At 50.1% G+C, this 14,557-nt stretch overlaps 1 protein-coding gene across 5 annotated transcripts in view; it reads right to left on the bottom strand.

The window, feature by feature from the left end:
- Window positions 1-14,557, bottom strand: part of tln2b (talin 2b) — a 352,925-nt gene that overhangs the window by 108,064 nt on the left and 230,304 nt on the right. For all 5 annotated transcript variants that reach the window (XM_059945979.1, XM_059945982.1, XM_059945978.1 and 2 more), the window contains exons 29-30: window positions 9,633-9,752; window positions 1,831-2,028 (exon numbers count right to left, since the gene is read on the bottom strand). In XM_059945979.1, the coding sequence (XP_059801962.1) occupies window positions 1,831-2,028; window positions 9,633-9,752 (318 nt within the window). The remainder of the gene's footprint in view (window positions 1-1,830; window positions 2,029-9,632; window positions 9,753-14,557) is intronic.

Below are 14,557 nucleotides of genomic sequence, written 5' to 3' on the forward strand. Positions count from 1 at the left end.
GAGGAGCCTGTAGGTCCTCCCTGTGGAATGCATTGGTTTCCTCCGAGTGCTCCGGTTTCCTTCCACCATCAGTTAATAGGTTAATTGGTCATTGTAAACTGTCCCTCCATTAGACTAGTGTTAAACTGGGGGTTTATGGGTGCTGTGGCTCGAGGGGCCAAAAGGGACTATTTTGTGATATATCACTAAATAAAATAAATCTTTCCTGCACCCGCTCGGGATGAATCACATCCTTCCCTATAGCTGGGCTACCAGAACTATGCACAATACTCCAGGTGTGGTCTCACCAACATCTAGTCCTTCTGTAACACTACTTCCCCACTCTCATACTCATTGCCCAGTCCAACGAAGGCAAGCATTCCACACAACATCTCCGCTGTACCTGTACCTCTCGCTCTCTTGTTCAACAATCCTCCCCAGCGCCCTGCCATTCTCTTTTCAAATCCTGCTTTGGTTTAACTTCCTAAGGTGTATCATTCTGTACCTGTCTGAAGATAAATTCCCTCTGAGCAACATGTTCAGTTCATCTGAGAACCTTCGGCAGTCCTGTTGACCGTACTCGTTTCCATAGATGCTGCCTGGCCTGCTGAGTTTCTCCAGCACTTCTTGTGTATGCTGTAACTACACCACCTCCATTTCATCTGAATCATTAATATGGCTGACAAACGACAGAGGTTCCTGCACCAATCCCTGTAGCACTGCTGTTCATTGGCCTCTGAAACAACCTTCCACTGCTGCCCACCCATCCCGTCCAACAAACCAATTATATATCCAATTAACTACCTCACACTGGATCCCATGAGGCCTGACCTTTCAGACCACCCTACCACACGGGAGCCTGTCAAAGAACTTCCTAAAGTCCATGTAGACAACATCTGCACCCTTGCCCCTGTTATTCCTCTTGGTTACCTCTTCATGAAACTCAATCAAATTAGTGGAAACAATTTCCCCCACACAAAGCCATGCTGACAATGCTCCCTCGATGAAGGATGGTGACGGGTAACCTGAAATAAGTATATAAGATTAGGAGAGGCACAGATGGGTTAGACAGTCAGTATATTTTCCCATGGGAGGGGTATCAAAAGCAGGAGTTTAAAGGTTTAAGGTGAGGGGAAGAAGATTTAAGGTGAAGGGAAGAAGATTTAAAGGGAATTGCAGGCAGAAGCTTTTTTTTCACATGGAGAGTGTGTGATAGCTAAAGATGTTGGTAGAATCAGATATAGTCACCGCTTAGGAAGCATTTTAACCAACACATGAATAAGCACGCAGAGAAGGATATGATTGTAATCGGGATATGTGAAAATGAGAGCAGATCTGTGTGAAGTTCAGCAGGGATCTGGTGGGGCAAATGGCCTGTTTCTGTGTTGTAGAACTCCATAGCTCTATGCGTTCATTTCTACCCTCCTCCTTCAACCTCTCCCCTTCGTTCTCATCACATAGTTCCATCTGCTCTTTCAGCCTTCTCCCAGATTCCCTCCCCAGATCTACCCTCTCACATCCAGACTGGTGAATCACAGCTAGGAAGGGAAGAGGGGTGGCTGTTGGTAGAACTTAGTCCAGACAAGCCGCAGAACAGTGGAGCAATACAGCATGTACACAAGGCCCTTCGGCCCATCCTGCCCATGATGACAAGTGTGTGGGATTGTACTTTAGGTTACTTATTATTGGCTGGATGTAAAGTGTAAAGAGGAGTTGATGTCGCCATCTTCCACCCTGAATCCCAAGACTCTGTGTCAGAGGGCTCACAAGTTACCGTGTCCCATCCCTGTTCGGATTTGAGATTAGAACCCTTGAACCTGAGCACTCCGATCCAGCACGGGATCTGCTTACCTGAGCCTGCCCAGCCATTTCAATCCCTGCATCCAGGAACTCGTCAAAGTCTTCACTAAACTTTCCGGAAGCGGCAGCCAGCTGCCGACTGGTTCCTCGGGATGCGTGGACCACCTCGCCCGCAGACTGGTTCAGATCCGCTGCAGCTTGGTTCAGTTCACTCTGCGCCTCCTGGAAGCTCTTGGTGCTTGGCGGCAGCTTGAGGGGCCGCGCGGGAAGGGTGGGGATGTTGGTGAGGATTGCAAAGAGATCATAACCCACTTATTTCCAAAATAAAAAACAAATATCACTCACACGCCAAAACTTACAAACACTCTAACCCAGAGTTTCTCAACAGATCGTGAAAAAAATAAACAGCTCACAACGGTGGGCAGTGACAAGCAGCCCTGTTAACAATCTCGTTAGAGTTCTCTCAGCCCAGTACAGCAGTGTGCAATTGGACCGAGTTTATTCTCAGTTCTTGATGTGAGATAGGGGAGGCCGCTGGTAATTGGGGAGCGCTGTATTGCACGGAGGGGAGGATGGTAAGCTTGTGAGGAGCATGAAATGTGTTTTTCGAGTATTGAATGGGCATCAGCCTCTCCCTCCTGAGTTACCCAACTCATCTTCCCTTTACTGACTTATGGGAGTGAACAAACTTTACCTGTGTAGTAGAAAATTGGAGGGAAATTTTCAGTCCAAGAAGGAATTTTTACATGCCGTGACTGATTAACCCCGATTCCATTGTGCCTGGTCTGTGGTAAACAATTCACAGATGCAGCAATGGCTCCAGCAAAACTGAAAAGACACTGAGCTACAAATCACAGCCATATGACACGTAAAATAGCTGATTATTTTAAATGGGTGTTGGAATCTCAAAACAAGCAGTAAAGCTTTTTAATTAAAATCAATTTACAGCCCTTATTTAAATTAAATCTACTGAGCCTACTGAGTTTTTAAAACTTACATTCAAAGACCATTGACAATTATTTTTGGATTATTATATCTACAACTTACTGATCATGCTAATGTACCATGAGCTCCAGATGTAATAATTATTATGCAGGGGTTCCCTGAGACCTGAAAATTTTTTACGTCTGTGTTTATCTGGGAGAAGGACACAGAGGTGAAGCAGGAAGTGAGGTGAAGCAGCAGCGAGGTCATGAACCCTGTACAGATTACGAGGAGGAGACATTTGCTGACTTAAGGCAAATCACAGTAGATAAATCCCCAGGGCCTGACAAGGTGTTCGCCAAGATCCTGTGGGAGGCAAGTGGCCTGTGGGAGGCAAGTGCACAAGTTGTAGGAGCCCTAGCAGAGATGATTAAATCACCCATAGCGACTGATGTGGCAATGGAGGATAGGATAACGTTGTTCCACTGTTTCAGAAAATTTCTAAAAATAAAACAGGATATATTTTTGAACAGTGTGTTTAACATCAGTGGGAAAGTTATTGAAAGGTATTATTGACCGGATATATATCAGTATTTGGACAGATATGGATTGATTGGGGATAGTCAGTATGGTTTCATGCATGGTAGGTCATGTCTAATCAATCTTATAGAGTTTATCGAGGAAGTTACCAGGAAAGTTGATGAAGGCAAGGTAGTGAATGTTGTCTACATGGACTTTAGCAAGGCATTTGACAAGGTCCCACATGGGAGGTTGGACGAGAAGGTTCAGTCACTTGGCATTCAAGATGAGGTAGCAACTGCTTTGTGGGAGAAATCAGAGAGTGACAGTAGATGGTTGTCTCTCTGACTGGAGGCCTGGGACTAGTGGTGAACCGCAGAAGTCGGTGCTGGGTCCATTGTTTTGTCATCAGTATCAATGATCTGGATGATAATGTGGTTAGCTGGATCAGCAAGTTTGTGGATGACACCAAGAATGGGATGTAGTGGACAGTCAGGAAGGCTATTATAGGTTGCAGTGGGATCTAGACCAGCTGGAATTTAATGCAGACAAGTGTGAGATGTTGTACTTCGGGTGGACCAACCAGGGTAGGTCTAAATGGTGAGTGGTAGGGCACCAAAGAGCGCAGTAGAACAAAGGGATCCATAATCCTTGAAATTGGTTTCACAGATAGACAGGATTGTAAAGAAAGCTCTTGGTACACTGGCCTTCATAAATCAATGCATTGAGTACAGAAGATGGGATGTTATGTTGAAGTTGTATAAGACACTGATGAGGCCTAATTTGGAACATTGAGTGTAGTTTTGCATCCTACCAACAGGAAATACGTAAATAAGATTGAAAGTGCAGAGAAAATTCACAAGAATGTTGCTGGGACTTGAGGACCTGTGTTACAGGAAAAGATTGAATAGGTTAGGACTATATTCCTTGGAATGTAGAAGACTGAGGGGAGATTTGATAGAGGTGTACAAAATCCTAAGCAATATAGAAAGGGTAAATATAAGCAGGCCTTTTCAACTGAGTTTGGGTGAGAGGTTATGGGTTAATGGTAAAAGATGAAAGGTTTTAGAGCAGGCATGGGCAAACTACGGCCCGGGGGCCATATGTGGCCCGTTAAGCTTTTTAATCCGGCCCGCAGAACTTGATGAAATTATATTAATAAACCTTGTTAACGTTTTTTCCCCGCAATTCTGGCGTTTTCCCAATAGATGACGCACTCTATATACATTTGTGGCGACTCATTTCTTGGCACATCCGAACCGGCTCACAATTAGCCAGCGTTCCGGCTAAGGGAGATAGCCTGCGGGGATTTGTGAGCACAGAGCTTTGGAGCCTCTGCGCAGGGGGGGCAGGTTGAGGGAGGCTTAAAAGTGAGGCTGGGGATTTCGAATAAAGTTTTTTTCTTCGACTGCAGTTACCGACTCCGTGTCGTAATTTTAGCGCTTTACTCTTTGTTCGGCTCGACCTATTTGAGTGAACAGGCGTTCAGCATCACGAACATCAACAAAGCCAGCCACAGATCCAAGTTAACTGACCAACACCTCAGATCCATCCTGAGAATCGCCACAACAAAACTAAATCCAGACTTTGATGCGCTGGCTAAAAAGGGAGACCAACAACACTGTTCCCACTGAAATTAAAAATAAGTTTCTTCGTTGTGTTATGTAAAGAATGCATTTGAAAATATTTTTTCAATAAGCCTTACATGTTACATGTCATTTCTGTTAAGTGATGGACATGAGTAGTGCGCAGGTGCACGTACGTTCTCAAAATAAAAAATGCGCTCCAGATCAAATAACGCGGTCCGCATACTGGCGCGCTGTCACTGTTCTGTCCTTGTGCTGGTTGTTGATGAGTTTTGGCACAGGGGACAATTGAATAAGAAGGAGCAGGACAAGTAGACCTGCATCTCCTACCGTTTTTGAAATAAAGACAGTCAGGAGAGTGATGATGATAATATCTTGAAGGATAACAGAATTTTCAGTACTTTAAAATAATAACTGTTACTATTAAAAAAAGCTGTATTTTATTCATTTAATTTTCAGTGTTTTAAAAGTCATTTCAATAAATAGCTAAATACCATGGGACTTCAAAGACAGATATTTTGTTGTAATGCATTTGTTCATTTTCAATTGAAATTAAAGCACATGTTTTCTACATATCCCATGATATTTTATTTTCTCTTATGAGGTGTATTACCAAACACTCCATCCATCTGCTCCTGGTCCGGCCCCCTTGTCAAATTTTAGAACCCTTTGTGGCCCACAAGTCAAAAAGTTTGCCCACCCCTGTTTTAGAGAGTGGTGACAGTGCTGCCAGCACAAGTGGTGGATTAAGGGTTAATTTCAACATTTCACACAAATTTGAATAGCTTCATGGATGGGAGGGGTATGGAGGGCTACAGTCCAGGGGCAGGTCAATGGCCTGGGTAGTTTAATGGCACAAGACTATCTAAAGGAGACTGAAGGGCATGTTTCTGTGCAGAGGTGTGCCGTATCCCATGCCTCCCTGGTGCCGGGGTCCGGGACATCTCAGATCAGGTGCAGGTTATTCTCGAGAGGGAGGGCAACAACCCAGATGTTGTGGTCCACGTAGGGACCAACGACATAGGTAGGATGAGTGAGGGGGTCCTGCGTAGTGAGTTCAGGGAGTTAGGTGCGAAGCTGAAGGGCAGGACCTCCAGGGTAACAATCTCAGGATTGCTACCTGTGCCACGTGCGAGTGAGGCAAGGAACAGAAGGATTATACAGATTAATACGTGGCTGAGAGGATGGTGCAGGAGGGAGGGCTTCAGGTTTTTAGATAATTGGGCTTTGTTCCAGGGAAGGTGGGATCTGTTCCGACGGGACGGTTTACACCTGAACTGGAGTGGTACTAACATCCTTGCAGGAAAGTTTGCTAGTGCTTCTTGGGGGGGTTTAAACTAAATTTGCAGGGTGCAGGGATCCAGAATGTGAGAGAGGATAGCGACATGAAGAATAAAGGACAGCTGGGGACTACACGGTTCCGGAATATTAAGTGTGAGTAGAGGAAGGTGAGGCGGAACAAGTGATAAGGAGGACACATGTACAGAGGGATGGTCTGATGGAACATGGAGTTAAATGTGCAGAAAGAATAAGTAAATTTAGGAAGGACAACAAAATTCAATATAGCCCGATGGGAGTTCAGGGAGCTGGGTTAAGCACAATAGGCAGTGATTTAAACAGAGAGAGGAGAAATGGGTTAAAAATTCTATATCTGAATGCACGAAGTATCAGAAATAAGGCGGATGAGCTTGAAGCTCAGGTGCGAATGGGTAACTATGATGTTGTTGGGATAACGGAGACATGGCTGCAGGGAGATCAGACCTGGGAAATGAATGTACAAGGGTATACGTGCTATCATAGGGACATAAATGTAGCCAGAGTGGGTGGGGTGGCTCTGTTGGTGAGGAATGAGATTCAGTCCTTTGCAAGGGGGGACATAGGGTCAGGAGAAGTAGAGTCTGTGTGGATAGAACTGAGGAACAGTAAGGGCAAAAAGACCCTAATGGGTGTTGTCTATAGGCCACCAAACAGTAGCTTGGATATTGGGTGCAAGTTGAATAGGGAGTTAACATTGGCATGTGGCAAAGGTAATGTCGCAGTAGTTATGGGGGATTTCAACATGCAGGTGAACTGGGAGAATCAGGTTGGTGCTGGACCCCAGGATAGGGAGTTCGTAGAGTGTCTAAGGGAACTGTGCCTTGGAACAGCTTGTACGAGAGCCGACCAGAGACAAGGCTATTCTGGATTTACTGTTGTGTAATTAACAGGATTTGATAAGCGATCTTGAAGTAAAGGAGCCATTAGGAGGTAGTGACCATAATATGATAAGTTTTTATCTGCAATTTGAGAAGGATAAGGGCAGATCGGAGGTGTCAGTGTTGCAGTTGAACAAAGGAGACTATGGAGCCATGAGGGAAGAGCTGGCCAAAGTTAACTAGATGGATATCCTAGCAGAAAAGACAGTGGAACAGCAATGGGAATAATTATTCTTGGGAATAATGCACAAGGTGCAAAATCAGTTCACCCCCCAGAGAAGGAAGGATTCAAAGGGGCCACAATGATTGACATAGGAAGTCAGAGATTGCATAGCATTAAAAAAAAAAGAAGTATGACAGAGCTAAGGTGAGTGGGAGGACAGATGATTGGGAAATTTTTAAGGAACAACAGAACTTAACTAAAAAGGCAATACGGGGAGAAAAAATGAGGTACGAACACAAGCTAGCCAGGAATATAAAGGAGGATAGCAAAAGCTTTTTTAGGTATGTGAAGAGAAAGAAGATAGTTAAGAACAATGTTGGGCCCTTGAAGAATGAATTGGGTGAAATTGTTACGGGAAACAGAGAAATGGCAGAAGAATTTAATGCGTACTTTAGATCTGTCTTCACTAGGGAAGACACAAACAATCTCCCAGATGTATGGATGGGCCAAGGACATAGGGTAACAGAGGAAATGAAACAGATTGACATTAGGAAGGAAACAGTGATGAGTAGACTGATGGGACTGAAGGCTGACAAATCCCCAGGTCCAGATGGTCTGCGTCCTAGGGTACTAAAGGAGGTGGCTCTGGAAATTGCAGATGCATTGGTAATCATTTTCCAATGTTCCTTCGATTCAGGATCCGTTCCTGAAGATTGGAGAATGGCTAATGTTATTACACCTTTTAAGAAAGGAGGGAGGGAGAAAACAGAGAACTATCGTCCTGTCAGCCTAACATCAGTAGTGGGGAAGATGCTAAGGTCCATTATTAAAGATGAAATAGTGGCATATCTAGATAGCAGTGATAGGATTGGGCCGAGCCAGCATGGATTTACCAAGGGCAAATCATGTTTGACTAATCTGTTGGAGTTTTTCGAGGATGTAACCAGGAAATTAAACAAGGGAGATCCAGTGGATGTAGTGTACCTTGATTTTCAGAAGGCATTTGATAAGGACCCACATAGGAGATTGGCTCATGGCATTGGGGGGAAGATATTGACATGGATAGAAAAGTGGTTGGCAGACAGAAAGCAAAGGGTAACGGTGAATGGGTGTTTCTCGGACTGGCAGGTGGTGACTAGTGGGGTGCCACAGGGCTCGGTATTGGGACCACAGCTGTTTACGATTTACATCAACGATTTAGATTAAGGCATTTAGAATAACATCAGCAAACTTGCTGATGATACTAAGCTGGGTGGCAGTGTGACATGTGATGAGGATGTTAGGAGAATTCAGGGTGACTTGGATAGGCTGGGTGAGTGGGCAGATACTTGGCAGATGACGTTTAATGTGAATAAGTGTGAGCTTATCCACTTTGGGAGTAAGAACAGGAAGGCAGATTATTATCTGAACGGTGTACAGTTAGGTAAGGGAGAAATACAAAGAGATCTAGGAGTCCTTGTTCATCAGTCACTGAAGGTGAATGAGCAAGGGCAGCAGGCAGTGAAGAAGGCTAATGGAATGTTATTACAAAGGGAATTGAGGACAAGAGCAAGGAAATCCTCTTGCATTTGTACAGAGCCCTGGTGAGACCACACCTGGAGTATTGTGTACAGTTTTGGTCTCCAGGGTTAAGGAAGGACATCCTGGCTGTAGAGGAAGTGTAGCGTAGATTCACAAGGTTAATTCCTGGGACGCAGAGAGGTTAGAGAGACTGGGCTTGTACATGCTGGAATTAAGGAGATTGAGAGGGGATCTGATTGCAACATATAAGATTATTAAGGGATTGGACAAGATAGAGGCAGGAAATATGTTCCAGATGCTGGAAGAGTCCAGTACCAGAGGGCATGGTTTGAGAATGAGGGGTAGGTCATTTAGGACAGAGTTAAGGAAAAACTTCTTCTCCCAGAGAGTTGTGGGGGTCTGGAATGCACTGCCTCAGAAGGCAGTGGAGGCCAATTCTCTGGATGCTTTCAAGAAGGAGCTAGATAGTATCTTATGGATAGGGGAATCAAGGGATATGGGGACAAGGCAGGAACCGGGTATTGATAGTAGATGATCAGCCATGATCTCAGAATGCAGGCTCAAAGGGCTGAATGGTCTACTTCTGCACCTATTGTCTATGACTCTAAAAGCTGTGGGACATGATTCAACCAGAGCCTGACAGACTCACACCATGCTGAGGAAGACTGATGGGCGTTTGTTTATATCAGAACTGTGAAGAGGAAAGACATCTGTGCAAACCTGAGTCTCTGCACACAATGAGAATCAAATCTGCCACAAGTTACGTATGCCCGTCATGACAGGAAGGGATCAGGCATAATCTCAGTAAGGGAGAACGAAGGTGTCATTGAAAGTGCTCGCAGTGTGAGCTCTGAAGTTCATATCATTTATCGATGGATGCATAAGTGAACGGACACACCCAAAGACCAGTTTACAGCTCTGGAGCATGCTTAACTTAAATCTTACCAAGTCCACCAGCAGCTTCTTGCTGGACTCTCCGATACTTTTAAGAGCCATGTCCACATCCTTCTGCCCAGGTAAACAGTTCACACAGTTGTTCAGAGAGTGAGACACGGCCTTCGCCACCTTTCAAACCAAAGGAACAACCAGAGGTTAATGCTTCAATGGTCAGTGAACACAGATCAATCCGATGTTCTGTTGGATCAGGAGCATGTTACATCAACAAACTGTGTCTGCATCCAAGAGCAGAACTGCCAAAACTCCAATCAAATTCTAAGGTACTACAAACAACTGCAAACAACTTTCCCCTGTAGGTTATCTTTGTTCAAGTGGAATGACAGATTGTACAAAGCACTCTGACACCAAATCAGACACTTAAACAAAACTTAAAACCTTAGTCAGGGAGGAAAGTTTCCACTCGCATTGTAAAGATACCAGGACGTATAGTACAGTGACAGAGCTGTTGAAGCAACAGGTTTCCTGTCCCTAGCACAGCTGCCAGGACAAAAGAACAATGGTGGAGGGGTGAACACCAAGTACAAGGTGGAGCTTCAAAGGGTCACTGGGGTCACACAGAGGTAGGGTGTAAGAGGGTAACAAGGGTGAGAGCGGTATGGGTTTAACACACAGGGTCTGGGACGGCGGAGGGGGGGAGCTGCCTCTAAGAGTTCCGGTGGTGGCGGGGGAGGGGTCACAAAAACTTGGGGAGTTAAGGAAGGGTGTCACAAGGAGTCAGGTGGGGGGGGTCACACAGTGGTGGATCAGTGGGGGGGTCACACAGGGTTGGATCAGTGGGGGGGTCACACAGGGTTGGATCAGTGGGGGGGTCACACAGGGTTGGATCAGTGGGGGGGGTCACACAGGGTTGGATCAGTGGGGGGGGGTCACACAGGGTTGGATCAGTGGGGGGGTCACACAGGGTTGGATCAGTGGGAGGGGGATCACACAGGGTTGGATCAGTGGGGGGGGTCACACAGGGTTGGATCAGTGGGGGGGGTCACACAGGGTTGGATCAGTGGGGGGTCACACAGGGTTGGATCAGTGGGGGGGGGATCACACAGGGTTGGATCAGTGGGGGGGTGATCACACAGGGTTGGATCAGTGGGGGGGTCACACAGGGTTGGATCAGTGGGGGGGTGATCACACAGGGTTGGATCAGTGGGGGGGTGATCACACAGGGTTGGATCAGTGGGGGGGGTCACACAGGGTTGTATCAGTGGGGGGGTCACACAGGGTTGGATCAGTGGGGGGGGGTCACACAGGGTTGTATCAGTGGGGGGGTCACACAGGGTTGGATCAGTGGGGGGGGTGATCACACAGGGTTGGATCAGTGGGGGGGGGGATCACACAGGGTTGGATCAGTGGGGGGGTGATCACACAGGGTTGGATCAGTGGGGGGGTCACACAGGGTTGGATCAGTGGGGGGGTGATCACACAGGGTTGGATCAGTGGGGGGGTCACACAGGGTTGGATCAGTGGGGGGGATCACACAGGGTTGGATCAGTGGGGGGGTCACACAGGGTTGGATCAGTGGGGGGGTCACACAGGGTTGGATCAGTGGGGGGGGTCACACAGGGTTGGATCAGTGGGGGGGGGTCACACAGGGTTGGATCAGTGGGGGGGGGTGATCACACAGGGTTGGATCAGTGGGGGGGGGGTCACACAGGGTTGGATCAGTGGGGGGCGTCACACAGGGTTGTATCAGTGGGGGGGGTCACACAGGGTTGGATCAGTGGGGGGATCACACAGGGTTGGATCAGTGGGGGGGGATCACACAGGGTTGGATCAGTGGGGGGGGTCACACAGGGTTGGATCAGTGGGGGGGATCACACAGGGATGGATCAGTGGGGGGTCACACAGGGTTGGATCAGTGGGGGGGTCACACAGGGTTGGATCAGTGGGGGGGGATCACACAGGGTTGGATCAGTGGGGGGGGGATCACACAGGGTTGGATCAGTGGGGGGGATCACACAGGGTTGGATCAGTGGGGGGGGGATCACACAGGGTTGGATCAGTGGGGGGGGGTCACACAGGGTTGGATCAGTGGGGGGGGGATCACACAGGGTTGGATCAGTGGGGGGGATCACACAGGGTTGGATCAGTGGGGGGGTCACACAGGGTTGGATCAGTGGGGGGGGTCACACAGGGTTGGATCAGTGGGGGGATCACACAGGGTTGGATCAGTGGGGGGGGTCACACAGGGTTGGATCAGTGGGGGGGGTCACACAGGGTTGGATCAGTGGGGGGGTGATCACACAGGGTTGGATCAGTGGGGGGGGGGTCACACAGTGGTGGATCAGTGGGGGGGGTCACACAGGGTTGGATCAGTGGGGGGGGTCACACAGGGTGGATCAGTGGGGGGGGTGATCACACAGGGTTGGATCAGTGGGGGGGGTCACACAGGGTTGGATCAGTGGGGGGGTCACACAGTGGTGGATCAGTGGGGGGGGGATCACACAGGGTTGGATCAGTGGGGGGGGTCACACAGGGATGGATCAGTGGGGGGGGGTGATCACACAGGGTTGGATCAGTGGGGGGGTCACACAGGGTTGGATCAGTGGGGGGGGGTGATCACACAGGGTTGGATCAGTGGGGGGGGTCACACAGGGTTGGATCAGTGGGGGGGGGGATCACACAGGGTTGGATCAGTGGGGGGGTCACACAGGGATGGATCAGTGGGGGGGGGTGATCACACAGGGTTGGATCAGTGGGGGGGGGATCACACAGGGTTGGATCAGTGGGGGGGTCACACAGGGTTGGATCAGTGGGGGGGTCACACAGGGTTGGATCAGTGGGGGGGGTCACACAGGGTTGGATCAGTGGGGGGGGTCACACAGGGTTGGATCAGTGGGGGGGGAGATCACACAGGGTTGGATCAGTGGGGGGGTCACACAGGGTTGCATCAGTGGGGGGGTCACACAGGGTTGGATCAGTGGGGGGGGGTCACACAGGGTTGGATCAGTGGGGGGGGGGATCACACAGGGTTGGATCAGTGGGGTGATCACACAGGGTTGGATCAGTGGGGGGGGTGAGCACACAGGGTTGGATCAGTGGGGGGGGGTCACAGGGATGGATCAGTGGGGGGGATCACACAGGGTTGGATCAGTGGGGGGGGTCACACAGGGTTGGATCAGTGGGGGGGTCACACAGGGTTGGATCAGTGGGGGGGGTCACACAGGGTTGGATCAGTGGGGGGGGGTCACACAGGGATGGATCAGTGGGGGGGGATCACACAGGGTTGGATCAGTGGGGGGGGTCACACAGGGTTGGATCAGTGGGGGGGGTCACACAGGGTTGGATCAGTGGGGGGATCACACAGGGTTGGATCAGTGGGGGGGGGTCACACAGGGATGGATCAGTGGGGGGGATCACACAGGGTTGGATCAGTGGGGGGGGTCACACAGGGTTGGATCAGTGGGGGGGGTCACACAGGGTTGGATCAGTGGGGGGGGTCACACAGGGTTGGATCAGTGGGGGGATCACACAGGGTTGGATCAGTGGGGGGGGTCACACAGGGTTGGATCAGTGGGGGGTCACACAGGGTTGGATCAGTGGGGGGGGGATCACACAGGGTTGGATCAGTGGGGGGTGGTCACACAGGGTTGGATCAGTGGGGGGGGTCACACAGGGTTGGATCAGTGGGGGGGTCACACAGGGTTGGATCAGTGGGGGGGGGATCACATAGGGTTGGATCAGTGGGGGGGGGTCACACAGGGGTTGGATCAGTGGGGGGGGTCACACAGGGTTGGATCAGTGGGGGGGGGTCACACAGGGATGGATCAGTGGGGGGGGTGATCACACAGGGTTGGATCAGTGGGGGGGGGGATCACACAGGGTTGGATCAGTGGGGGGGGTCACACAGGGATGGATCAGTGGGGGGGGTGATCACACAGGGTTGGATCAGTGGGGGGGGGTCACACAGGGTTGGATCAGTGGGGGGGTCACACAGGGTTGGATCAATGGGGGGGGTCACACAGGGTTGGATCAGTGGGGGGGGAGATCACACAGGGTTGGATCAGTGGGGGGGGATCACACAGGGTTGGATCAGTGGGGGGGTCACACAGGGTTGGATCAGTGGGGGGGGATCACACAGGGTTGGATCAGTGGGGGGTCACACAGGGTTGGATCAGTGGGGGGGGGGTCACACAGTGGTGGATCAGTGGGGGGGGGTCACACAGGGTTGGATCAGTGGGGGGGGGTCACACAGGGTGGATCAGTGGGGGGGTGATCACACAGGGTTGGATCAGTGGGGGGGGTCACACAGGGTTGGATCAGTGGGGGGGGGTCACACAGTGGTGGATCAGTGGGGGGGGGATCACACAGGGTTGGATCAGTGGGGGGGGTCACACAGGGATGGATCAGTGGGGGGGGGTGATCACACAGGGTTGGATCAGTGGGGGGGTCACACAGGGTTGGATCAGTGGGGGGGGTGATCACACAGGGTTGTATCAGTGGGGGGGGTCACACAGGGTTGGATCAGAGGGGGGGTGATCACACAGGGTTGGATCAGTGGGGGGGGGATCACACAGGGTTGGATCACTGGGGGGGGGTCACACAGGGATGGATCAGTGGGGGGGTCACACAGGGTTGGATCAGTGGGGTGATCACACAGGGTTGGATCAGTGGGGGGGTCACACAGGGTTGGATCAGTGGGGGGGGGTGATCACACAGGGTTGGATCAGTGGGGGGGGGATCACACAGGGTTGGATCACTGGGGGGGGGGTCACACAGGGATGGATCAGTGGGGGGGTCACACAGGGTTGGATCAGTGGGGTGATCACACAGGGTTGGATCAGTGGGGGGGGGTCACACAGGGATGGATCAGTGGGGGGGTCACACAGGGTTGGATCAGTGGGGTGATCGCACAGGGTTGGATCAGTGGGGGTGATCACACAGGGTTGGATCAGTGGGGGGGTCACACAGGGTTGGAT

This window comes from Hypanus sabinus, chromosome 21 (genome assembly GCF_030144855.1).
Source record: "Hypanus sabinus isolate sHypSab1 chromosome 21, sHypSab1.hap1, whole genome shotgun sequence".
In the NCBI taxonomy this organism is placed as follows: domain Eukaryota; kingdom Metazoa; phylum Chordata; class Chondrichthyes; order Myliobatiformes; family Dasyatidae; genus Hypanus; species Hypanus sabinus.